A 27,720-nucleotide genomic window follows, 5' to 3' on the forward strand; every position below is an offset into this window, starting at 1 on the left:
CTCACCCCGTTACATGGCAGCACTAGGGATTTGAACCGCTGAGCTGCCGACCTTTTGATAGACAAGCTCAACGTCGTAGCCCCTGAGCCACTGCATCCCCATCAACTTTACTCAGGACCAAAGTTTAATCCAATTGTTTCAAATGAAAAGGAACTGAAAAAAATATTGGTTACATTGATCGATGGATTGATTATGTGCTATCAAGTTGGTGTTGATGCTTTGTGATCACGTAGATCAGGGGTGTCAAACTGAAGGCCCGTGGGCCGGATCCGGCCTGTGCGGTGTTTAAATCTGGCCCACAAAGCCGGTCTGGAAATATCAAAGGATTGGCCTATGGTGCATCTGGCAGCTAAAACGGGCTGGGTGCGCCCCCCTGCGCCTCGTTATCATCTTCCATGGCCTCCTGTAGCACTCTGCCAACCAAAAATGGGTCCGAAAATGGCCGACAGAGTACTGCAGGAGGCCATGGAGGCCTCCTACAGCTGTGCATGGACCCCCCACACCCCATTTTGGCCAGCAAGCTGCTGCAGGAGGCATCCGTCCTCCCCCCCAGCCCCCCTCCTGCCAGCCCATGGAGAACTACAATGCTGATCCGGCCCTCGAAAAAATCCAGTTTGACACCCCTGACATAGATGGTTATATAGTTATGTAAAAACAGTGTAAAGTGCAATACTATACAATAATGAAATGGAAGATTGCTATTATCTATCTTTTTGCTCCTCCAAAGAGAAATCTCCCAAACACAATTTGGGTTGTAGCCACAGGATTTAGATTCTTTGTCAAAAAGCAAACAGGTTACATAAAAATTGTCCATAGCACCTGGAAGTGTTTGTACTCATGAGGCTACAATTTGTCAAGGACCCTATGGAAGAAGACAGTTCAGAAAGACATGACCCAACATTACTATTCCACATAGTCAAATATTTTACTGAGGGACTGTTGTTATATTTACTCTAAAGAATTGATGAAGAGAGAATATTAAACAGTGCATGGGAAAATTTTCTGTAATAGTTTGGGAGAGTAAATTGTGTGAAAGATCATATTTCCCAGGGATGATTTAACTAAATTTCAACTATTAGAGATTTTACTTTCATATCCCTGAATATCTATATTACTGTAGTACAGATAGTCCTTGACTTACAACAGTTAGTTTAGTGACCGTTCGAAGTTACAACGGCACTGAAGAAAGTGACTTATGATCATTTTTCAAATTATGACCATTGCATATGTGATATATATTCGGATGCTTGACAAATGACTCATATTTATGATGGTTGCAGTGTCCTGGGGTCATTTAACAACCATGTTACTAATTTAACAGTTGCAGTGCTTTAGTTAATAAATATGACAAGAAAAGTTGTAAAATGGGGCAAAACTCACTTAACAATATTCTCACTTAGCAACATCAATTTTGGGCTCAATTGTAATCATAAGTCAAGAACTACCTATCCTGATTCAGAGTCTGTCTTGCTTGTAACTTGCTTGTAACTTGTAACCCATTCTCACCAGCATAGTAATGATATAAAAAAACAACAGACTGGAAAGACATGATAATTTGCATTGCAGATGAAAATGAAGGAATGAATAAATAAATAAAGCAAAAGAAATAGAGGGTCTGTGATTAAAGCAAGTAAATTGGGAGAAATACAGTAGGTACTGTTCAATTTCAATTTTCCTTGGTCTTGAAGGTGAACTATATTTCAGTTGGGAAACTGAACAATCTTTGTACAATCTTTGTACAGACTGTGTACAATCTTTGTTAGCAATATCTGAGAAGCTGAAAAAGCAAAGAACAAGCTAAAAATAAGAAAGGCAGATCTGGGAAAATATTAATTTACAATGTTTTAAAGACTTTATATAAAGGAAAACACAACTATGTTATTATCTATCAAATTCTATGCAACAGAATTTATGTTGTTAACCATCAGGTATTTTTTTTCTTGTGATTGTGGCTACCAAGTTCTAAGGACGCAATAGGCAGAGAATGATAGAACTGGAGTATTTTTCTGGATTCTGTTGTTTTCTTAAAATTATGTTTTACATAATTTTAACCCATACACTAACATTTCTGCTTATTTTCTGCTTTACTTTCAGCAGGAAACCTAAGGGATAAAGTAAGCCTTTGGAGCTGCAGATTTCTCAGAAGTAATCCATTGCTCATCCATATGGACATGAATGGCACATTGTCAGCTTTCTTCTTTTATCTCAAATTTCTCTGCACCTAGCCACAATGAACAAACTCAGCTCTAATTACTAATAATATGAAGACAAAGGCAATCCCTTTGTATTCATTTCCACTCCTGCCGTGTGTATTCTTACTTTCCTTCTTTCTGAACTTGAAACATTCTAAAGAGCATAGTATATCCCAGCTTTCAATTGTAATTTGTCTATAGTCTTTAAACATCTGAGCCAGTCATTTTCTAGCTGTATTGTTTCAATTAATAAATGAAGAAAAACACAGTCTTGTTGCTTAGTAGTGAAATTATACCAAGTTATAAATGTCATATTTTAGATGAGTTAATGAGATCCACACAATTATTAGTTTTCCTAATAATTATTTTCAACATAAATACATGAAAAGAGACCTACTGGATCAACAAAAAGATCCATCCATTCTGGTTGGATTATTCCACATTCTGCAACCTGATTCTATTAGGAAGCCTAAAATCTGACACAAGCAAAATTTTTCTCAATTTTGCTTGACACAAACTGACATTTTGTGGGCATTTTACCAGCAAGGTTTACAGTTGATTCCAGGATCAACATGACTTGTAGACGGTTTAAACATTAAATATTAAATTCATGGAGGAAGCATTAGCTAGTGAAACTCACACTAATAATAAATTCAATATTTCAATATTCAATATTGCGCCAACTCAATCCATTTCCTGTCAGTTTCACTATGACAAAAAAAAAAAATCTCCATCAATTTTTAACACTTCACATAATTTTGTCATGATGTCTAATTATGTCATGATGTCTTGAGTCAAATGATAAAAATAGTTTTGATGCATTAAACTTTCTAAACAAGAAGGTGATGTAACTTTGGTCATTTCAATTACTCTTTACTTTGATATATGGTAGTAAAACTTACTATATGAGCTACATAGTAAGGTTTCCCTCCTGCCCCCACTCAATACAGGTGAACTGCTTCAAATGCCCTTGTAAAAAACATTCCCAGCAAGTTAAATTGACCCTAAGTGGCAATGGGGGAAGAACCAGTCAGGAACCTTATAAATGTATATATTCACATATATATTATAAATGTATACATGTATGTATCTATGCATGCATGCATATATATATGTATACACACACATTCATTGACCATATCTCAAAGATAGTATAGCTGCTGTACTGACCTAATAGGAAGGAGTAAATAATGAGGTCACCTAGATAGGTTTACCTAAAGCATTCCAATATTATCCTGTCATTTACGCTCTGTCTGCCTTGTTCTTTGTCTCGTCTTTTAAAAGTAGTAGGTCAGCGGTATAGAAGATGTGGTTCTGCTTTTACTCAGGGTTGTTCATCGAGTTGCAAATGCTTTGCTGGGAGGCAAGGGTACACCGTTTTACTGTCTGCATCCTAATACAATTATGTTGTATCTTCAAAATGATTTGGTTGCTAAGTTTTGGCCATAGCAAAAACAATGCAAGATTTCATGCCCTACCCCCCAGAAGTATGATACTGTTTGGACAAACAAAACTGTTTTCAACCCTAACTCAATTATATGCTCATTTGGGCTTACCAAGAGAGAAAGGAAGCGACAATCTTGAAAAATTCCCATGAAAGCCAACAGCAAAGCTTTCATTCTGCTCCTTCATTAAATTCAAGAGTGTTTATTTTTAAAAAGAAGATAACCAGCCCATGCCTTGCATTAAATGAAAGCTAAACATTTTCTTATCTGCATATAAGTTATGCTAACAACATACACAAAAAAAGGCTTAGAAATACTCAAGAATATCACTTGAAAGAAGGAGAATAACTTATATAAAATAATGTAACAATAGAAAGAAAAATAGTAAGTAGACTTGAGATACTATCTGAACTATGTCTGTACATAAATGTCCCAGTGAATTAATATGATTTATCTGCAAGTAAAAAACGGTTCAGATTGAGCTGCTAAAGTTTCCCATGCCTACAAGAAGCTCCTGACTATTCAGTTTTTAAAAATTTTGAAAATAAGATTCATCCATCCAAAGGAAGAATGTTAAGGTCACCAACATGTGCAAGTTCAAGCTTTGGTTTCATTATCATATAATATATTAGTAATGGTACAGTAATGTGTATACTCACCGCTTGGCATATAATTGGATATTTTACACGATTTATTCCACCAGCAAAAACAGCAAAAGTGAGAGCAGTATGGAAACAGAAGTTGAGAAGCATGTGCCAACCTTTTCTGCTGATTCGAATTGTGCTATTTAAAGTTAACAAACAAACAAGAAAAATCCAAAGTCACATATTTATTTACAAACAACATCACAGAATTGTGAACAATGAACATATAGCCAGGGACTCAGAATCCTTAGTGCTCGACTTGTTTCAGAAAGAGCTGAATCGGAATTGCAGTTTTGCAAAAGTACGAATTATTTCTCTAAAGAAAGTATTCTAAAAGTATGAATTATTTCTCTAAAGAAAGTATTCTAGAATTGCAGAATCCCAATTTTTGTTATTACAGTTGTTACAATTACCGTTTCCCCAAAAATAAGACATTTCCTGATAATAAGCCCAATCGGGCTTTTGAACGCATGGCAATAAGGCCAAACGCTTATTTTAGGGTTCAAAAAATATAAGACAGGATCTTATTTTTGGGGAAACACGGTGCTATATTCACTACTCTTGACACTTCCCTATATTTACCTCTGGACATTTGTTAAAACTGTGCAACCTACCTGTCTGATCATGCCTCCAATGCAAATTAGGGTAAATCATTTGTTTAATTAGGGACTTCAAGAACTAGTTGATCGGTGCATTCATGTTCTTTGCCTTTGTTATTTTAGCATACCATTAGTCTTTTCAACGAGTAAACAAACTGGAGCTTGAAGCAACTTTTAAGAGGTTGTTATGCAAATGAGCTCTTGGAAAAATACACTGTCTAGAGAATAACAATTGTATTCTCCAGTAATTTCTACATGAAAGAAAAGTAATTTCTACAGGAAGCTTAATTAACATGAAAGTCTGTACGGTATTTATTTCTGTAGTAGATTTTGGATCCACCTTTCCTCCAAAAATCCGAAGGTGTCTGAAAGCATATTCCAGACTGTAACATTTTATTAAAAAGCATAAATAAAAATTGCTGGTTTGATTAAGTGCTATCAGGCTTCTCCTGAATTGTGGCTCCTACAGAATAACACGGCTGTCTGCCTACTTTGCCTTCAATGATCTCCAGGCAGGGGGCTGTCTAAGCAGCTCTGAACTTGAAGCTATTCTCAGAGTTCCAGATGGATGAATCTTTATAACAACCTGTGTCTTCCAGGTGGGGGAAGGCTGTGCACCTTCTGAAGATTATGTGAATTACAATCTAATAGATATGGAATGAGCCACGTTGGGGAAGGATGATTGTAGTGCTGTCTGGACTAAATAGATGAAAGAAGGATATTTTGCAGATCATGTTAGTATAAGAGAAATGAAAAGAGTTGTTGGTATTGCTCACAGACCATCAGGGTAATGTATGAACTGAACATTATTAAAGCCAAAAAACCACTGGAGGAAATACCGAATAAACAGATTTATAGCTAGAGAAAATGCAAGTTATATATAGGCTTTCATGCATGAGAAGAGTGTGCAACCGATAAAGTAGAGATAAAAACAGATACATCAAGCATTAGTTTCTTCTCCTTCAGATTTGCGTAGCTCAGTCACAATGCCAATTACCTGATCACATGAAATTATATTATATTCATGTGCAACTACGGTATAAAATTCAGGCATTCTTGTATGTGATGGAAAGTCTGCGTATCTGAGAAAAATTATATAGGAAATCACAAATAAGAGCTCTTCATAACATTATCCTTATTTGCGATAGAAAAAAATATTTCTGTAGCAAATTCAGATTCATATATTGTGCTAAACCGCCATTTGATCTCTTCAGTTTGGCTTAATCTACTTAGTTAGCTAAGCTACTCCAACCTCTGAACCACACTTTGCCTTAGGACAATGCCTGAATCCAACCAATCATGGCATATAGCAAATCAGGCCTGGCTTTTGATAATTGTAACCTAAATGTAAGTGAATCATTGGATACAAACGATGTTGCGGACAGAGGAAAGAGACAAAAAAGTTAACTCTTTACCTCTCTTCTTCTAACTATCACAGCTACTCCTGGCACCACTTTCTTTTGAAAAGAAAGTGTTCTAGAGATGGTATTTTGGAGAGAAAGAAGAGTAAAAGAAATAATTGTTGCTACTTTTTAGATTGTTTAGAATAAAAAAAATTCCAGATACAGTGAAAGTAGCTCATATCCAAGTATGCCCAAGAAAAACCTATGGAAATCTTTCCCATCTTTACTTTCTTTGACAGAAGAGGCAGATAAGCGGAATAGAAATATTAATTTATTTATATAAACCATCACTGAGCCCTGTCAAACTGGAGCAGAAACTTGAGATATATTTATTTTATTTTATTTATTATTTCAATTTCTATACCGCCCTTCTCCCAAAGGACTCAGGGCGGTTTACAGCCAACTAAGAACGACAAATACAAAAATTAAAAACAGATTTAAAAGAATTAATTTAGATAGGCTGAAAATACTAAAAACTATTAAAATCCCCATTAAAACTATTAGGCCAGTCCTGCACGATGGAATAAAAGTCTTCAACTCACGCCGGAAGGCCCGGAGGTCAGGGAATTGGCGTATCCCTGGGGGTAGCTCGTTCCAGAGGGCTGGAGCCCCCACAGAGAAGGCCCTCCCCCTGGGGGTCACCAGTCGACATTGTCTGGCCGATGGCACCCTGAGAAGACCCTCTCTGTGGGAGGCCACCGGTAGCAGAAGGCGGTCCCATAAATAACCCGGTCCTAAGCCATGGAGCGCTTTAAAGGTGAGAACCAACACCTTGGATTGCACCCGGAAGGCAACCGGAAGCCAGTGCAGCCTGCGCAGGTTAGGTGTTATATGGGAGCTTCGAGCTGCTCCCTCAATCACCTGCGCGGCCGCATTCTGGACCAGTTGAAGCCTCCGGATACTCTTCAAGGGGAGCCCCATGTAGAGAGCGTTGCAGTAATCCAGGCGGGAAGTGACGAGGGCGTGAGTGACTGTGCATAGGGAATCCCGGTCCAAGAAGGGACGTAACTGGCGTATCAAGCGTACCTGATAAAAAGCTCCTCTGGCGATGGCTGTCATATGTTCTTCTAACTACAGCTGTGCATTCAGAAGGATGCCTAGATTACGAACCTTCTCCGTGGGGGCCCAAAATTCGCCCCCCACAGTCAGCGATGGCCTCAGCTGATTATACCGGGATGCTGGCATCCACAGCCACTCGGTCTTGGCTGGATTGAGCTGGAGCCTGTTTTTCCCCATCCAGACCCGTACGGCCTCCAGGCACCGGGACATTTGATGGCTTCACTGGGGTGGTTTGGGGTGGAAATGTACAGCTGCGTATTGTCAGCATACAGATGACACCTCACCTCAAAACCACGGATGATCTCACCCAGTGGCTTCATATAGATGTTGAACAAGAGGGGCGAGAGAACCGACCCCTGTGGCACCCCACATAAGAGGCGCCTCGTGGCCGATCTCTGCCCCCCTGCCAACACCGTCTATGATCGGTCGGAGAGGAAGGAGGAGAACCACCGAAAAACGGTGCCCCCCACTCCTAGCCCCTCCAGCCGTCGCAGCAGGATACCAGGGTCGATGGTATATAATTATTTGACAAACATAACTGGTGAATGTGCAGCTCCATTTACAACAGCAAAGCATTTCTCCAAACGGTCAGAGCATTTGCAATAACGGAGGGTGGAATCAGCTATCATTCTACCCTCCTTCCCAACCTCTGGGTATTTCTGGGTGTGTGCACGCATGTGTATGTGTAAGGGAGAGAGGGAGAAAAAGAACATACATGTGAAAACAAACTTTGGATGCTCTAAATAGCATTCAAAGTGCCTTGATGTCCTCAGTCTTTCCCATACACATACTTCTTCTGCACTGGATTAAGGAACTTTTTCATGAAAGTGATGAATGGGAAAATTGCATATAGTTATGAAATCCCTTTTAGCAACTCTCTTCCAAAAATAAGGGGAGTAAGGGGAGAGAAGTATAATATTTAACACATCTTTTTATGTAGCAAAAGAACAAAAAGTGGGTGAATCCACTTAATGTTAATGTTAATAATCTGCACCTCTCTTCTTACCCGTGATGGACAATATAGGTGATAATTGAAGCAAAGAGGCACAATAACATGACCGCAGTACATGCATAAACCACAGGGTGCAGGAACTCCCCTGGGTATTGGGATAGGGGCCACACCGTCTTCTGATCCTGTCGAAGAAGGAAGATGAAACAAATTAATCATTGCAATACTTGCCTTCTATGTAGAGTAACACTAGGTTTTTGGGGGAGTTGTTTATTAATACTAGCTTTTCACAATCAACTATCTTCATCTACACCAGGGGTTTCCAACCTTGTTAACTTTAAGACTTATGGACTTCAACTCCCAGAATTCCTCAGAAAGCATGGAAGGCTGGGGAATTTGTGGAGTTGAAGTTCAGAATTCTTAAAACTTGCCAAAGTTTGATCTACACATTTCTGGTCTCATGTTAGTGGTTGTGCACTTGAAGAGGAATCCTAAATGTCGCCTCTTCAATGCCTTGGGAAGAATAATATTATTTTTGTTTTTAAAATCATTTTATTCAGATAAAAGAACAATGGTTAAAAAGTCTGCATTTTCATCTAGAAGCCATGTTCTCTTTCTACTGATTATGGCTTTTAATAAGTGCCTGGAAAAGAAACTGAAGCCAACACAGAGATTCTTACCTCAACCTTATCTTATTCTTGCATGTACAAACTTGTGTTCAAAGATGGCCCAACTGAGCCTTTCTTATATAAAGATATGTATATTTCTTTATACATTCTTCAAGTATTTCTTACATAATTACATTTTCTTTTTACATCCTTCCAGTATATGGTTCATATTCTCAGGACTGTGTAAAGCATTCAAAAGAGGCGTTTTGCAATATGCATCATTGTGAACAAAGTATTTACTGTATATAATTAAATGTGCATCTTTTGTAGGGGTCATATCTCTGCTTCCAGAACTGTCATCAGCTGTCTGGAGTACATGCAAGGTAACACCTCTATTGAAGAAAGTGAGGACAGTTCTTTGAAAAATGTAACTGCTTTAATAATGTGAAGGTATTTATTTGTGCTTGGGCATATTTAAAACACCTTTTTCAAATACATTGACCAGACTTCATTTATACATCAAAATATGCCTGCCGTTCTTTGCTAACCCTCAAGACACATCTTGAATTCATTTTTGTGGCTTTCAGTTCCTATCTCATTGCATTTCACAGATTGTATAATCATTATCCAACTTCATCTATGATATACATACACATACCGCTTAATTTTTTTTTATTGAAGAAATTTTTAACAAACTAAAAATCATACAAGAAAATAAAGATAATAAAGAAAAATAATAGACAGTGAAAAAAGAAAAGAAAAAAGAAAATAATATTATTAAGAAGTGGCTTCTGATCTTCTGAACAGCAGTTATATATTTATATTTTGTCCTCTCTATCTCTAACGTTTCATCATAATTTCCTTCTTTCCTGAAGCAACTGTTTCTAACTTTCAAACCCATAAATCACGTTCATTTTTTTCTTCTTTCATAAAGTCCATAAGGGGTTTCCAGTCATCGATAAATGTAGTTTTAATCAAACAAGTTGATTTTGCCATCTCTGCTAGTTTTGTCATCTTCACCAACTATTTCTCCATTAAGGGTGTTTCAAATTATTTTAATCTTTGCATATATAATAGTCTTGCAGCAGTAATCATTTATAAAAATTTCCATGACTGTATTCTAATTAGCTGTCCATTAATCCCAGCAAGAAAAGTTCTGGTTTCAATATTAATATTTTAACTTCTTGTATGTATTTGAACCCAGAAATCTCTGGCTTTCTACAAGCCTGTCAGGTATGATAAAATGATCCTTCATGTTGTCCAACCTTCCAGCATTAATTTAAAGTCTCTTTATACATTTTAGACAAATTTTCTGAAGTCATATACCAGTGGTACTTCATTGTATAAAATATCTATATTATATTATAACATAATGTTTTTCCCCACTGTTTCATCAGTATATTGTGTTCAAAGTCCTTAGCCCATTTTATCATTTCTTGTTCATCTGTTTCAAGTTTCAATAAAGGTTTATACATTTTAACAATTACATGTTCACCATGTGCACATAGTTCAACTTCAAATTCTGTCTTCTGCTGCTCAATTCCAAATGCCCTATTATCTACCTTCAAATCTTTCTTTTTGAACTGTGCATATGAAAACTATTAAAAACTAAAACCTCTGCAACCAATTGCTCTTTTGATTTCATCTTATATTCTCTGTGTTCTTATTCTAACAACTCTACTAGATGAGTTACCATTTTTCTTTACATACTGTTTCTTACCTGTAAATGTTTCTTATGCTAAGACCCATAAAGGCCCTAATAGTTTTCAGCCATTTTCAGGCATCGTCTGAAATTATATTTATTCCATATGGCACTTCTAATATAATGATTCTTAAATCTACGTTAACTTTAACTTTATAGTACCATAGAAAACTATGTCACCTGAATCTCAGAGCATGCTAAAATTCTTTACTCAGTAAAACCCACTCAATTCACCCAAACTAAGCAGCAGGCTGCAAAATACAATTTCAAATTACACAGTCACAGTCCTCCTCATTCCTTTGTATCTTGAAGTATTTTATAATTATCTTGGCTTTTTCCCTTGCCATACAAACTCGGATATATCTTTCTGTCATTATTTAAATGGTACATCAGTTATCCAAGCGGATATTGTTTGAAACACAAACATCACCCTTGGCAAAACATTCATTTTTATCATAGAAATTCTTCCCATTGAACTGCAATTTCTCCCATTTATTTTATTTATTTATAATTTAATTTCTATACCGCCCTTCTCCCCAAGGACTCAGGGCGGTTTACAGCCATATTTAAAAACACAAAATACAAACAGCAAATTTAAAACAGAATTAAAACCAAATATTTAATAGGCCGAATCACTAAAACGGTCATAGACCGACATAAAACCCATTTAAAAATTTCCATTTAAAATTACCCTTAGGCCAGTCCCGCACAATGGAAAAATAAAGTCTTAAGTTCACGTTTGAAGGTCCGGAGGTTGGGGAGTTGGTGCAACCTCGGAGGCAGCTCAATCCAAAGGGCCGGTGCCGCCACAGAGAAGGCTCTCCCCCTGGGGGCCGCCAACCGACCTTGTTAGCTTGACGACACCCTGAGAAGGCCCACCCTGTGGGAGCACACGGGTCGTAGGGAGGCTATCGTTGGCAGAAGGCGGTCTCGTAAATAGCCCGGTCCTAAGCCATGGAGCGCTTTAAAGGTGATGACCAGCACCTTGAATTGCACCCGGAAGGCTACCGGCAGCCAGTGCAGGCCGCGCAGGATAGCTGTTATATGGGAGCAACGAGGTGCTCCCTCTATCATCTTAACATGTCCTCCTTAATTTCATTCCATCTCTTCACATAATTATTCTGTTATGACTAATATTTTATGTATGGTCCTGCTATCAAAATAGGACTGTAGTGATGAAAAGGAAAACTGATAAGAGTCCATTTTCATTGATGTATTTGCAACTTCCACACCAAAAGTGCCAAATTCACAGACAGTTTTATATAATACATCTACCTTTCATGCCAGAATGATTTTATTACATTGTATTGAACTTCAAAAGTATCTAAATCAGTTACTCAATCTTTCCGGCTTTGCGGAAGGGGGGGAGGAAGAGGGGGTGGTTTCGTGTGAGCGGCCGGCAAGTGTGCACAGCATCATTTGCATGAGAGGTGTGCATGTGTGCCTGTTAACACAAATCAAGCATGCATGCATACATGTGCACTTGCAAACATGTCCACAGCCCAATTGTAAACAACACACAGCCTACTGATGGGCCACAGCACAGTGATTGAGGAACCCTGGTCCAAATGATTAAAAAACTCAAAATAACTCAGCAAAAAGTTTTCAAGATTTACAAAGTAACCATTTACAAATAATTGCAATTAGAGATGAAATGTACAGTGTAATAATTGTAAGTAAATATTGCTTCGTGCAACTTTCCATGGGAAATTTACTATTCTACTTTTAGATGGTACAACTAGTATAATTACTAGTTCTTTGTGGACACATGGACATTTGAAAGATCTCTCTTTAGTTTTAGCTTTAAAAGTATAAAATTTCCTTGCTGGAAAAAAAAATAACTGGTAGATTTTAGTAGCCAACTAAATAATTTTTTTCATACTTGGCAGGTTGGCTGGAAACCAATTCAACTTAACGGGGTAGCTTGAAGAGAGAAAGTAGCCTAGGACTCATAGTTGAGATTTATTTACAAGAACCAAATAGATGAAAGATTTATATATTATCTATAGGACTGGCTGTAAATAGTTCCAGTCAAAGAATTTACAGTTGTTGTTTTTTTTAAAAAAGACTGTTGCTCTTTCGTACTAAAGTTAATTCCTCATTAACATTCATGACCAAGTTAAATAGAAAAGCAGGTTGTGGAGCCTGGCTGACCTTCTCAGAAATTAAACAAGATCAGATCTAGTTGATGCTTGGATGGGAAACTGCTAGAGAATACTTTGGTTTTAAGCTAAGGTGGAAAGTTAAAAGAAAGTCCCAGAAGGCAGATACAAACTAATGTACTTCTGTATCATTGTCAACAAAACTGTATTCATCCAGGAGCTGAACACAACCTGAGGCATTTTTACCTTTTAATCTATTAATCCATGATGTGATTGCAGGTGACACAAAAGGTAAAGGGAGAAAAATTAGCAACTCTGATTGAGTTGTCCTTGTGCTACTTTCCCACTTTGCTCCCCCCTAAAAAAATTGGCAAAAGAGGACAAAGCATGAGACACATAATACAGAAAAGGCAGAGAAAATTATCTCATTGTCTGAATAATTCCTTTCTAAATTGACACTAAGAAACTATTTTTAAAGGATCCTGGAGATAACAATGACAGCTGTCCATAGAAGAATCTAAGCTACCTAGCTGGAATTGAGCAATAAAGTCTACCTACCATCAAAAGTGGCAGCAAAAGCAATATTTTTGCTTTAATGCAAGAATATAAAGCGAACAATTTTAATAATAGCTCTGCTAGTACAACTTCCAAGGGAGCAGCTAGATTCTATGATCAAATACGGATAATTCCATCAAATGCCATATCTTGAGGAAATGTGTGTTTGTCACACTTCAGAATTAGAAGACGTTGTCAATTGTTTGCCTCAGCAAGGGCTCAGTATCTATAAACCCGACTTGCCAGAACTATATTCAAGGACCCCAACAAAAGATTATCCAATTTTCTTAACAGCACAAAGCTTATAGCTCGGGCTGTGCAACATTGAAATATGCTTTATAGAACACACTGGAATTGCATGCAAAGACAAATTTACTTAAACACAGACTGTTTTGAACTTTTCATTTTATTATATATCATTGCATTCTATTTTACCTTATGCTATTTTATCTTACTCTTTCATCTTTATTCTATCATATCTACTATATTGTAGTCTCTTTTATCCTACCATAGCTTTTTAAATCGCATTTCACTGTATCACCTTATCTCATTTTATTGTATTTTACTATGGCTGAGGCTCATGCTTTTGATATGGTCAAATGACTAATCAATAAAGTAGACTATTAGTGTAACTTCGAAAGCTAACGTATTTCATTTTCTTCATACTGCAGCAGTTTGGAAGAAAATGGCTTATGATTGTTCTGCAGTCTAGCTGACACTGAATATTGTAAGCCAAACTCTGAGTGGTTTACAACTTGCAATGCCACCCAACAGATAATCATATTCCTACTACTGGTTGGATTATACTGAGAGCAGCTTTCAACAACACTGCATGATAGTTGTATTCATATTGCTAAGATGAATAGTCACTGAAGTTAATTTCATTTCTTGATCAACATTTCTCCAGTCTATTTCAAATGCCATTCAGATCTCCTCTTAAGCCAAAACATTCATTCAATTACATGCAGAAATTTCATAATTTATTGGCTTTGTTGCTTGTATCCTTACGATTTATATTGTTATTGTTTCCTGATTGCTTATTTGTAGCCTATGACTATCATTAAGTGTTGTAAGTGTTGTACCTTGATGAAGGTATCTTTTCTTTTATGTACACTGAGAGCATATGCACCAAGACAAATTCCTTGTGTGTCCAGTCACACTTGGCCAATAAAAAATTCTATTCTATTCTATTCTATTCTATTCTATTCTATTCTATTCTATTCTATTCTGTTCTGTTCTGTTCTGTTCTGTTCTGTTCTATTCTATTCTATTGTGTATAAATTGTGATATCTTTTAATTTTTTTTTCTGAAAAAATTCTTCAAAACTCACATACAAAAGTACAACACAAAGGAAGCGAAAGGACTCTGGATTTTGATGCTGACAATTTTTTGTCTTCTAATCTAAACTATAGTGGTGTGTAAATCAGAGTAGCATCTTCCTGCAAGGACCCTTACTTTAAATAAAGGTTTAAAGCGGAATTTCTAAATGTTTTTGTGCCCTGCACCCCTTTCAGAATTTGGTGAAAACTACAGACCCTTTTGCAAAAAAATGTATTTATACGCACAAAATAAAATACATACATCTTGTATCGCAAAAAAACCCAACAACCCAAATATACTCAACTAGTTATTACAATACTAAAATATAGTATATGTAATATACTGTATCTACTGTGCCAGTTTTCTTGACAAGGTTTACAGAAGTGGTTTGCCCTTGCTTCTTTCTTAGGATTGCAAATGACCAGTCCCATGTCACCTGGCTGGAGTCTACAGACCATAAGTAATTTTATTACCTACATAGATTATTGAACATAATGTATTTTTTTCATCCAAGTTCACAGATCTTTTGAAATCTAAACCCCATGTTAAGAACTCTTGAAGATATTTTCTCTGAAAGAATAGTTCCATCTGTTGGGTTACTTTAATGGATCAAAATTATTAGACTCTGTAATAGTAAAAATGAATGAAAATGAGTTGTTTTCTACATTCTCATACATTATGCTTATGCTCATTTTCTAGCTTCCCTGCTCATTATGAAGACAATGCCAAGACCTGTGGATTCTGCAATTTGCAGTGAAAATTTGATAATGCACACATCCCTGTCCTCTTGAAGCTAACACGTTAGCAGCAGCACAGTTTGAATAAGAATTCTGTCTCCAAGCTTATTCCTGTCAGTAATAGCTAGTATTCCCTTAGCAGCCAGTATTTACACCCACCCACAAAAACTATTTAAATCCTTAACAAGAATTAATTCAACAAAATCTGTATTTGATTTGTGAATGTATTAAGCAGTTCAATATAAAGTCTGTTGTGGCTTCATGTCCATTTTTTTTACCCGTATTTGTGGGTTTATCACTTTAATGGGTATCACTCTCCTTCTCTTAGCAGAATAATAGAGTTGGAATGGACCCTGGAGGTCTTCTAGTCCAACCCCCTGCTCAAGCAGGAAGCCCTATACCATTTCAGAAAAATCTCATCTTATAAACCTCCAGTGTTGGAGCATCTACAACTTCTGAAGGCAAGTTTTTCCACTGATTAATTGTTCTCTCAGGAAATTTCTCCTGAGTTCTATGATGGCCCTGACTTTGATTAGTTTCCATCCATTGCTTCTTATTCTGCCTTCAGGTGCTTTGGATAATACGCTGACCCCTTCTTCTTAGTGGCAGCCCCTTAGATATTGGGACATTGATAGCAATGTTCACTATCATGTCACCCCTAATCCTTTTTGCTAGATATACCCGATTCCAGCAATCATTTTTCATATATTTTAGCCTCTAGTCATAGAATGGAATGGAATGGAATGGAATGGGATGGAACAGAGCAGAGCAGAGCAGAGAACAGAAAATAGAATAGAATAGAATAGAATAGAATAGAATAGAATAGAATAGAATAGAATAGAATAGAATAGAATAGAATAGAATAGAATGAACACTTTATTGGTCAAGTGTGATTAGACACACAATCATATTCGCCGCTCTTCTCTGCACTCTTTCTAGAATCTCAGCATCTTTTTTATTTGTGGCAACCAAAACTGGATGCAATATTCGAAGTGTGTTCTTATCAAGGCATTATAAAGTGGTATTAACATTACACATGATCTTGATTCTATCCCTCTGTTATTGAGTTATTTGCCTTTCCTGTTTCCTCATCTCTGAAAAGAACATGTAGATATCTTAACCGCATTTTATCCTTGTACAAATCTGCCTCCACCTTCAGTCTGTCTCTTTATTAATATATTGGATTTATATCTTGTCTTTCATCCAGGAATTCAATTGGCATGCATAGTGCTCCTTTCTACTATTTTTCAAATAATAATCCTGTGAGGCAGCCTGGGCCAAGATAATTTATTGCCTCAATCATTCAGTGGACTTCCCTATTAGTCCAACTAGTCCATAGCATCATATAGTCTCTTTCCTCTTTTGCTCAACTTATTTCTAAGGCCTCATAATACTTTGGTTACAAAGTTGAAGCTAGCAATGGAAGATGAAGCTCATTGGACTGCATTAAAGAAAACTATTGGCACTGAAAATAGGCCATAAATATTGGTGGTGGATCCTGACCAGTGACCAAGTGGAAAAAGCACAGTTACAATTCTGGCTATATCCACACCTATGGTAATACACAAAAAGAGGTCAGCTAATGTACGAGCTTGGGCTGCGTATGTCTTGCTGTTATAGAATAGTTTAAATCACTTTAATCAAGAACACAGACTGACGACAAAGACCAGTTAATTCTTAACAGAAAACCAGATCAAGCTGGTGTTGTGTGATCAAGGAGAAACAATGACATTTCACATGGAGAAAAGGCTTTAGTGGGTCTCTCCTCTACCCCATTCTTAAAGATATTCTTTGTGCTAATGCTAAAAAAATTGAAGGCAACCACCCAGCTACCGTATATGCTTTCTTTGCAGCCAGAGATTGTACAGCATTGCTCCCTTCCTGCTTGCTTTGTATCTGTCAAGCTGTTAAATTTATAGATGCATAATGGACATTAGCACAGGAGGCCTTTTGCTTTGTGAAATCCTAGAAGTCATTTAAATTCTCATGTGCTCCTATTAATTACGTAATCTTGTTGATGCATCCAGATACTCTACCATCCATTGCTTGCGAATATTATACCAAGCTGCATTTTCTCAGTTTGTGAGGCTTTCAGATGAGCTTCTTTCTTTACACCATATTGTTTGTCTGTGTGAGCATGTGGAAATATCTGTATCTATCTATTCTCCAATATCTATCTATCATCTATCTATCTATCTATCTATCTATCTATCCAGTTTATTTACCACATTGTGATTTTTCATGGGTTAGGGTTAGGTTTAGGGTTAAACATGAACAGCATACTGTAGGAATTAGGTTAAATGACTGCTCTGGGACCGCTTGGGAGTTACAATTTGATGCTGCAAATGAGTGCATCTGAAGTAACAATGCAGAAGGTTGGTGTTGTGGTTTTTGTTTTTTGTTTTTGCTCCCATGGTTTAATATTTAATGCAAGCTTCTTAAAAGTAGGACTATCAGTAGGCCATTTTTAGGGCAATCTGATCACAACTCTGTTTCTACTCCTCAGTTCTTCAAAAGAACCATTCTTAAAGTTGCTTCAGGAAGGAAGGAAGGAAGGAAGGAAGGAAGGAAGGAAGGAAGGAAGGAAGGAAGGAAGGAAGGAAGGAAGGAAGGAAGGAAGGAAGGAAGGGCAGTCCATCAAAAATGCCAAAACAAACACAGGAGGGGAAAAACAAGAAGATGTTGTATAGCATAGAAACAATATTTCAACCTACTATTTACACAAATAATTAAATCTTAATCATGTGAAATAATACTAAACAAACTTTCCAGAACCCTTAAGAAATGAAATATCTATAAGGCAGGTATGTTTGCCTCTTTGGCTTAAACATAAAAAAAGGTGGGATAAAATCATCATCATCTTTGAGTATAAATCTGGTATTCCTCTATCTTTTCTACAGTTTTCCACTGAATATTTTGTTTATTTCTTGTTGTCCCTTTCCTCCAGTTGATAAATCTGTAATTCTTCATATCATGCCCAAGTACATAATGCAAAAGTACTTTCTCACTTTTAACATAATATTAACAAACTTTATGGATATTAAATCAGGGAATAAGTAAAACCCTTATAATTTGAATAAGTCTTTTTCTCCAGTTCACATTTCATATTTTAACATAATGGTTAGCTCTTTTAAAGGCTAGAGCTTTTAGAAAGTTCTCTGGGGAAACTGATAAATTAAAAAAGTAACTGTTTAAATTAATCTCACTTTAACATCGTAAGAACAATCTTTAACAACCCGTAACATCCTTAGCCATTGCTTTGTTATTCTGTTATCCACATCAAGAATAACTAATATTTTATGTTAATCTTAAATTGTTCATAAAAATGCATAGACACAGAATCATGTAAAACACATTCCAATAATTTCTAATTATTTTGGAAGTTTTATATGTTGTTAATGCATTTGGACCAACATACTGCTATTTTAAGCAACCCAGCATATTCTCACAATAACTCAAATTATTCAAAAATCTGATTAGCAATATGCTAAATAATTAATTCCTCAACTGTCCTTTGCTTTTCCTGCATAAAAAAATAATAAAAATCCCAAATAAATAAATAAATAAAAGAACCTACATTTAAACTGGTTTATCACTAAGTCTCCCACAGAAGTAAGAATCAAGATTGTACTCTTATTCCAGCATATTCACATGGGTCTTGCAATCCTAAATGCAGGGAGTGCAAGAAAGCTATAATTAAAAATAGAACCAAGGGCCTGCCATGAAATCAAAGGGGTCACATAGCAATTTTTCTAATTGTGTCCAAAGTTTTTAAAAATAATTTATTATTTTCACTTCATAAAAGAGTTAAACTCAAAACAGTAACAGTAACAGAGTTGGAACGTGTCCCTACGCGTGAATAAGTAGACATATCAGTCTGAAATTAAAATTCATTTTATAATTACCTTTCCTCAGATCATGATCCACCTTAAAATAAGATATTTCCTGCAAGCCTTTATGGACTTTTGGCTGATACCAAAAGGTTTATATTTTATGGATTTGCTTACTGACAAGGGATGAGATATGGAATGAAATGTGATTGTTTGTAATCTTATAGGGGATGAAGAGTTATTGTTTATGCTTGTGATGAAGGTTAGAAGACACTTCTTTATATATTTCTTTTTTTTTTATTATATTCTTTTTCTTTTTTCTTTGCACTTTTTATTCTTTTCCCCGTTCTCTTGTCCTTTTCTAAGTTTAGATTTTTAAAGCTTTTATTACTGTAATCGAAAGCAGTGGTGAAATCCAAAATTTTTTACTACCAGTTCTGTGAGTGTGGCTTGTTGGGCGTGGCAGGGGAAGGATACTGCAAAATCTCCATTCCCACCCCACTCCAGGGGATCAATACTGCAAAATCTCCATTCCAACCCCACTCTGGGGCCAGCCAGAGGTAGTGTTTGCCAGTTCTCCGAACTGCTCAAAATTTCCGCTACCGGTTCTCCAGAACCTCTCAGGACTGTTGGATTTCACCCCGGATGAAAATCTTAATAAAAATTATATTTAAATGAAGGTCATGAGCTGAGGACACCTGGACTGTTTCTCATAAATAAACATCCAAGAACATTGGCCCGAATCATTAACTCAGGATGGGAGTATCCCAAGATGCTTCATAATCTTTGGACCTTCATCACTACTGCTTAAGCAGCAGTTGGAAACCACGAGAAGGGAAGTCCATTGCCTAGCTTCACTGGTATACTAATTATGGCTCTACCAAGATCAAGATGGCTTGGTGACAGCAACTTCTGCTTTGACCACCATTGTTTAAATTACTGTAACCCACTCTACAGGGGCAACCTTTGGAGACGATGCAGGAGTTGCATCTGGTCTGAAATGTAGCAGCTAGACTGAAGATGTCAAACTGGCGGCCCGTGGGCCTGATGCGTCATGTGCAGGCCACGCCTACCCCAGCTCCATGAAGGAAAAGAATGTCACAATAAGTCACATGACAGCAACATGACACTGCTAGTTTGACACCCATGAACTAGAGTGTTGACAGGACAATTCCTTCATAGTAGAGTAACACTACTACTAAACACGCTGCACTGATCATCAGAAGAAGTCCGAGGACAACTCAAAATGATGGTGATAGCCCATAAAACCCTAAAAGGCACAGCATTGGTTGATTGGTGCTGCCTTGCTAAATCCAGTACAAATATCTGAGGAAAGCCTGCTTATAATCTCCACATTAGTGAGGGGGCATGAACAGGCAGCAGATCTTCTGTTTTGCCACTCTTAAATGGAATTCTTTGCCTTCAGATATTCAAGCAGCCTCTTTTGACCTAGGCACAAGTAGTTATTACCAGACACAATCAGTCCTAAACAAACATATTTTATTAGAACAGCTGAGAATTACTTCCTTCTCAGTTTAGTCCAAATTAATTTTAAAACAAATCCTTCAGAAAAAGTCCTTCGGCCTTATCACAAACCTTTGTCTTCTTTGGCACCCTGCTAAAGACTTTTCTTGGCAAGAACCCCACAAAATTAGAAACGAGATGCCGACAAGAAACAATTGTAGCAACGTTGCTTTCCTACGAAGAACCCAAGAGCCATTGCTGCTCTTTTAAGCCTTATAGGAGGGGCCAATCATCTCCTGGCCTTACTCCCGAGTCGTCCTTCTTGCTTTAGCTGCTCTTGCCTTCTGGCAGCTCTTCGCATGCATGGACTAGGAACAGGCTCCTCCTGTTCCTCTGCCTCTCTGCTGTCCGCCTCTGGAGCCTCCGGAGTCCGCGCATCGCTCCCAGATGGCCCTGGTCCCATCTCTGCCTCCGATGCAGAGCCCTCGTCCGGGCCTTCCTCTGACTCCAGGACTGACCCATTGTCCTCCCCAGCCTCCTCACTGTCTGACTCCACTGCCAGCTTTACAGGCTGCTGGCGGACCACAACACAGCCTCTTCTCTCTTTATAATCTTTATAGAAGATTTAAATAATACTATTCCAACATGCTTTTAACAAGACTAAATGCTTCTAGCAGCTATTCTTCAGGATGCTATGACACTGGTTCATTCTTAGCTGCTGAAAGTCCTACAGAAACAAAGATCACATGTTCTTACTTCCCACAAAAGGTAACAAATAAAACAAAAGACTTCTACACTTTGCTTCTTGCTCATTCCCTGCTAAACAGCAGATGAAACTTGAACCTTCCTCAGCTAACCTCAGGTACTGAGGGGGACAGTTAAGCCATTGAGTCAACATTCCACTTGCAGGATCTTCCGAAGGGAAAAGATGACAATAAATAGCCTCAGATGCTGAAGAGAAAAACATGGAATGGGATCACAGAAGGGTGAGAAGGATCAGGAAAAAAAGCATACTTTGAATGTATTTTCAAATGAGGCTGATTTCATGAGATTGCTGAATGAACGCTGCACCTTGTTCACACCACAATTTTAACCGATATAAGATGCTGCCACTCATTTCTATTTATGGATAATAGGTTGTCTGTAATTCGTTTTAGAAATGGCTTGACACATCTGGCTAGAACAAACAAGCTCTCATCTCGCACTCTCATCTTGCAATCTTCCCCGCCCGTAGGAATTTTCGATGCTGAAGTAAATGCCACTTATATTTAAAAAAATGTGTGTGTGTGTGTGTGTGTGTGTGTGTGTGTGTGTGTGTGTGTGTGTAAAAGTGTATGTGTGTATGGGAAAGAAGCAGGGACTGTCTGTCTTGGTCTTTACAAAATAAGCTTTGAAATCTAGGGAGCCACTGGACTGCTTCATTGCCTCTGTTCTAAAGAATTTCTGAATTAATTTTATTATGGAGAAGCTTTAGAAGGCATTGTGCATAATTTTAATTATAAGCCCAGCATTTGATTATGATGACACTTGTGCTTGATGAATACTTAGAAAAGGGACAGGGCAGCACCTATCTTCAGAAATATAAACCCATGGGGCTCACAAAAGTACTGTAACCTTCCTTTTAATTACTGGTTCTGCTGCCTAAAAGCTGATGGCTGGAGGAAGAGGAGGAGAAACAGGCATCTGATGTAACACTTCCTTAATATTTCTGCACCTGTTCCTGTAACAAAATAAGGCCTCTGAAAACTATCATCGATGTAGTAAATCTGTTAGGGAGAGATAATACACAAAAAGTAGGAAAGAATAATTTTCAGTTATAAAACCCCATGTCAGGATACATTGGACATTTAGTTGAATGCGTGTGTGTGTGTGTGTGTGTGTGTGTGTGTGTGTAACACACACACACACACAGAGGCAGACACACCCCATCTAATTATATCATGCTCAAGTATTCCTGTGAAAGCAACTCTCTGTGCCTTTCCCAATATCTCCATTTTTACTATGGGTCATCAATAATCACGTTTGTAAAGGTACTTTTTATTTAAAACCAGTCCAAATTCTATTTTAAACTTGGTCTTGATTTCACATACATCAAGCAATTATGCCTCAGTCCTGTAATGTGTTAACATATAGTAAAATATCCTTGATTTCATTTGGTATGTTAGGCACCGATACTGCTACATGATTAATTAATCTTGGCTCTTTTTTAATGATAATTAAATGTTATTGATCTGACAGCCTCCCCCATTCTGTTCCAAGAGGAAAAAAAAAAAAAAGCAAGCAAAGATTTTTTTTTAAAAAAAACCCACAGAATGCAAAATAGTGCAACTGCACATCAGCACATTTGAACAAGGCAGTTTTCAGATGTTATTTCCTAGAGGAGAATCTAGAGGTCATGAATATTAGTAGCTGGCAAGTTAATCTGCCTTTCTAGAAGAAGGAACCATGAAGAATGAAGATTTAGCATGGCTGCAAGTACTGTATTATTAAGAACATATTTTTTTTAAAGGAACATCGAACAAAGCAGAAAACAATAATTCTATTATCCTCTCCAGCAGAATTATTCTATTCAAGTACTTCATAAATCTTATCAAATAACAAGGAATATTTATCTTCTCTGGGGTAAAAGTTGTCTTAAATAGGAAAAGCTGTAATGAGGGAAAATTGTAGATGAATAATTGGGTCACAAAATAAAAGATGGTGAGAAGACACCACGAGTAAACCTCTGAGTAATGACTAAGGAGATTCTCAGTGATCTAGGTCATGGTTGTCCCAAAGGTGCTTTTTCAACTGGACTTTCTGTTTTTTCTTTGAAGATGTTTCGCTTCTCATCCAAGAAGCTTCTTTGTGAAGCGAAACATCTTAAAAAAACCCCAAGAAAGTCTAGTTGCCTCTTGAAAAAGCACCTTTGGAACATCTGAGTAATGAGTCAAGAAACAGAGAGGGAAAGAAATAAATGGACAGAGAGGGGCAAATAACTATGAATACTTTCAGTGGATGTAAATCTGGTGAAGTAGCATGAATACATTGATTCTTTGAAGCTCTTCTTTCATACAGAATATCTGGTTTGTTATACACTTCTTTGACAGAGAATACAGTAATATTTAGATGACAGTATCTTAGGAGATGAGGCAGGGCTACGAAGAAACCTTCTTTTTCTCCTCTTTTGTTAGCACCCAACAATTAAATCAGAATGTATTAATTAACCATCTCTTTTGTCCACACTGGGAAAACAGGATATTGAAAACAAGCTCAGACTGAAACTGGTAATCATATTTTCCTAGTTTATGGCAAATGGTGGCTATCTGGTTTAAATAGTTTATGGAGAGACAGAAATGAAAGATCTGAATAAGAAAGGACAGGAACACGTATGCGCACAGTTTTGCTTGGTAATTGACATTATGGGTGTCTGAAGCCAAACGATGGTACACAGATCCACTACGAAGAGACTGATGGTGCACTGAACTAACTGTACAATTTTGAAGATAGTGTTAGAATTATACCTGCCATGCCTTAAACATGGTTTCTGTTTCTATTTTGTCAAATCAAGTCATATTAAAGTGTAGTAGATATGCATTTTTTCTTTTAAAAAGCAATATCGTACGTTTGTATCTATAATTGCTTTTTTTTCAAGTAGGCAAGCTAGGCCACACAATTTTTGTCAGATTTGTTATTTACTAAAGCTCTCTGCCCTACAATATGTTCAGTTCTGTTCTTGAGTATTATTAGGAAGCTTATCTGGGGATGAATATGAAAATCACCTTGCACAAAGCTTAATACTTTCCACAAAGGCACAGTGACAGTTGCCATTAGATACAACTTGCAGTTATTCTGAAATCCTTAGGCTGTGTTCTGTACAGGCAGTCCGCATTTACCAACCACAACTGGTGGTTGGTAAATGAGGCTGCTAACTCCATGGCTAAGTACTGAAGTTTCTAAGTGAAAAATCATAGGACTCCATTTGATTTATATCACTTCTGCTTCCACTGTTAAGTAAACCACAGTGGTCATTAAACGGGACAACATGTGACTGCAACTTGCAATTTCACTTCCACATTCTCCATTAATTTTGCTTGTGGAAGCCATTGTGAAGCTCACAAACGGTGATCATGTGACGGTGGGACACTAGGATGGTTATAAATGCATGCCAGTTGTGGAGCACTGAATGACAATCACATGGTTGCTGGAGACTGTAACAGCCATAAATGTGAGGATTTGTCACAATGCTGCATTGTTTTTCAACTATTGTGACTGTAACTGAGGTCTACCAGTATTGCTAGTTATTCATTTAAATCAGAGTATTTCAATTTCATTTTTAAGATGTGTGGACTTCAACTTTCCCTTGCTGGTTGGAGAATTATGGAAACTGAAGTTCACACATCTTAAAGTTGAGAAACACTGGGTAAACTATAGGCATTTTTTTCTTGTTGGTTTTCTAGCCAATTTCAACTTCTGAATAAAAGTTTACAAAAATAAGCTGATTTTTCCCCAAAGCCCAGGGAATAATACAAACTAATATCAGTATTTGTATTATTAAATACTTCCAGCAGAAGTATTTCCATTGAATCTGTCTCCTGCTATTTCTGTTGATTCCCCCTATTCCCATCATTTCATACGTCCTCCTTCAACTACAATCATATTCGTCTTTTGAGTACCTGTCTAACACACCTCCTTGCATGATCTCTTAGCCTACATATCCCCAATGCTCTAATTAATTCTTCTCCTTCAGTTGATGCGCTTATCTTTTGAAATTCCAAATTCCAGTAGAATCATGTTTCCCGTTTTTTAAACCTTTGTGAGAATACTGCATCCAGAATAATCATTTGTTGGGGATTTGGGAATGGAAGTATGTACAACCTGAAGTTGCCCAAGATGGGAAACACTGCAATGCAAGAATGAAAAGATGAAAATCAGATTCTAGTCTCTCTATCACCCACTACAAGACAAGCAAGCAATGAGGAATCATAACATAACACTTTTACGTCAGGACACTTATATTCTCCTTTAAAGTTGAGAGGTGAAGGAAGCTAACTAAAAGCATAATGAAAAGCTGTCTCCAGTGAGGTATTGGTTGAGATAATGTGCTCTGTCCTGAGCTTTTTGTAGTTTAATGGACCATTCCAAATAGTTTTGGCTAGACTCCATCCCTTATTAAGAGGAAGTGCAATGTAGTGAATCAGAATATTGAGCTACATATTGCATCTACTATATCTACTGCAACAGGGAGCAATTCTTTGGTAATGTAGGGTCAATGGGATGGGGATAGGCCACAACAAGTGCCCGACCCATGATCAAATGGATTTGGGACAAAAATGGTCTTGGATCAGAACAGACCTGGCCCATAGAATAGCCAAGAGTCAGACTTGACTGAGTGGATATCATCATTATCATCAATATATTATTCTATGTTTAAAATAATTTTGCTGTATGTCGACAGGAGTCAGTCCCGATTACAACAAGTTATTCAATATATGAATAAATAATGGATACCCAGTCCCATGGACATTATGGCTGGTAACACCCAACAATCAACCTTGACTCTGGACCCTTCCTTTCAACTTCTAGTCCCAGGAAGCAACATGGAAGTAAATCTGATGTAATTCTATTTGGGTTGGATAATTAAGAGAAAAAGGATTCTGGTGTGTACCTTATAACACAATAGATTACTACATAAAGTTCTAGTTAACTTGGGCAAGCTCAAGTGAACAATAATTACATAGAATTTCAAAAGGTGTATTTAACATTAATATCAGGATAATTACAGAAACTTGTAAAAGGAACTTCTCACTCTTCTTTATTAGTGAATTGGTTAGGGTGCCTAATAGAATATTCTGAATGTCTTTTCCTCCAGGTTTTTCATCACATGGACTAAATTCCTACTGATGAGATAAACTCACAATAAACTTTCATTCTGTCTTTTGATTATTTATGTCTAATATTCCTATTATTTCCCAGCCTTCCCTTAATTTCTCATAAATTAGGAAGGACATATTTTTTAATATAAAGAAATAAATATTTCAGCCAAATACATCACAGGACCTGTGATAGTATAACAACTTCACATCATATACTTAGGCACTCTATTTTCAGTACTCATCATTGTTTTGACATTAGTTTCATTTTATTTCCTACTTCTGATTGAACTACCTTTCTCTAGATATTCCTGTACATTGCAGCTTGCTGCAATAACTGATGGACCTTTGCTGTTTGGTGGACATTCAACATCAATACTGGAAATATTGTTTTAAATGCTCAGTGTACATAAATCACTATTATCAACAACTCTCCGAAACTGCATATTTTCAAGGACAAAACAATCAATAATTTGTCAAACTATTACAAAAATTAAAATAATGGCGTGTCAGTAGACATTTTAGAGATACAAATTCTAAGCTTTTCTTTTAGGATAGATAGAGAACAGCATTCAAGAAAGATGCAAACAAATAGTTTACTGATTTGGATGGATAGATGAATGTTAACAATTATTTGGGGTGCCTCTGAGCTCCTCCTAAATCTTGACGTCACAACTAAAGACCTTCAGACTATTCAAGGAACAATGGACTCTAAGAACTGCTGAATAGGTAGTCTCAACGTACGGTCACAATTGAGCCCAAAATGTGTGAATTTTGTGCCCCATTTTATGACCTTTCTTGTCACAGTTGTTGAGTGAATCACCACAGTTGATAAGTTAGTAGCAGGATTGTTAAGTGAATCTAGCTTTTCCATTAACTTTGCTTGTCAAAAGGTTGCAAAAGGTTTTCACATGACCTTGGGACACAGCAACGGTCATAAGCAGGAGCCATTTGCCAAAGCATCTGAATATTGATCACACAATCATGGGGATGCTACAAAGGTCATAAGTGTGAAAAAACTGTCATAAGTTCCTTTTTTCAGTGCCGTTGTAACAGGTCACTAAATGAACTGTTGTAACTTGATGACTACCTGTGCTAGTAGCACACATACAATATGACATTGGTTCTTGATGTTATACATATAGGCCTTCTAGCTCATGTTGTGTTTGCCAATTAGATCAATGTAACAACTTCAGTAACGTCTTTTTTGACTTGTATATCTCATTCAAGAATACCTTCAGTCCAATCTCTTCAGCAAA

At 37.1% G+C, this 27,720-nt stretch overlaps 1 protein-coding gene across 3 annotated transcripts in view; it reads right to left on the bottom strand.

Moving 5' to 3' along the window:
- The window catches only part of ADGRA1 (adhesion G protein-coupled receptor A1), a 471,200-nt gene that overhangs the window by 75,613 nt on the left and 367,867 nt on the right, over nt 1–27,720 (bottom strand). For all 3 annotated transcript variants that reach the window (XR_009155704.1, XM_058188059.1, XM_058188058.1), the window contains exons 15-16: nt 8,349–8,476; nt 4,297–4,420 (exon numbers count right to left, since the gene is read on the bottom strand). Coding sequence is in view for 2 of the 3 variants with exons in the window: in XM_058188059.1 (XP_058044042.1) it covers nt 4,297–4,420; nt 8,349–8,476 (252 nt within the window). In the remaining variant the exon portion in view is untranslated. The remainder of the gene's footprint in view (nt 1–4,296; nt 4,421–8,348; nt 8,477–27,720) is intronic.

The sequence above is a fragment of the Ahaetulla prasina genome, chromosome 6, assembly GCF_028640845.1.
Source record: "Ahaetulla prasina isolate Xishuangbanna chromosome 6, ASM2864084v1, whole genome shotgun sequence".
NCBI classification, from domain to species: Eukaryota; Metazoa; Chordata; class Lepidosauria; order Squamata; family Colubridae; genus Ahaetulla; species Ahaetulla prasina.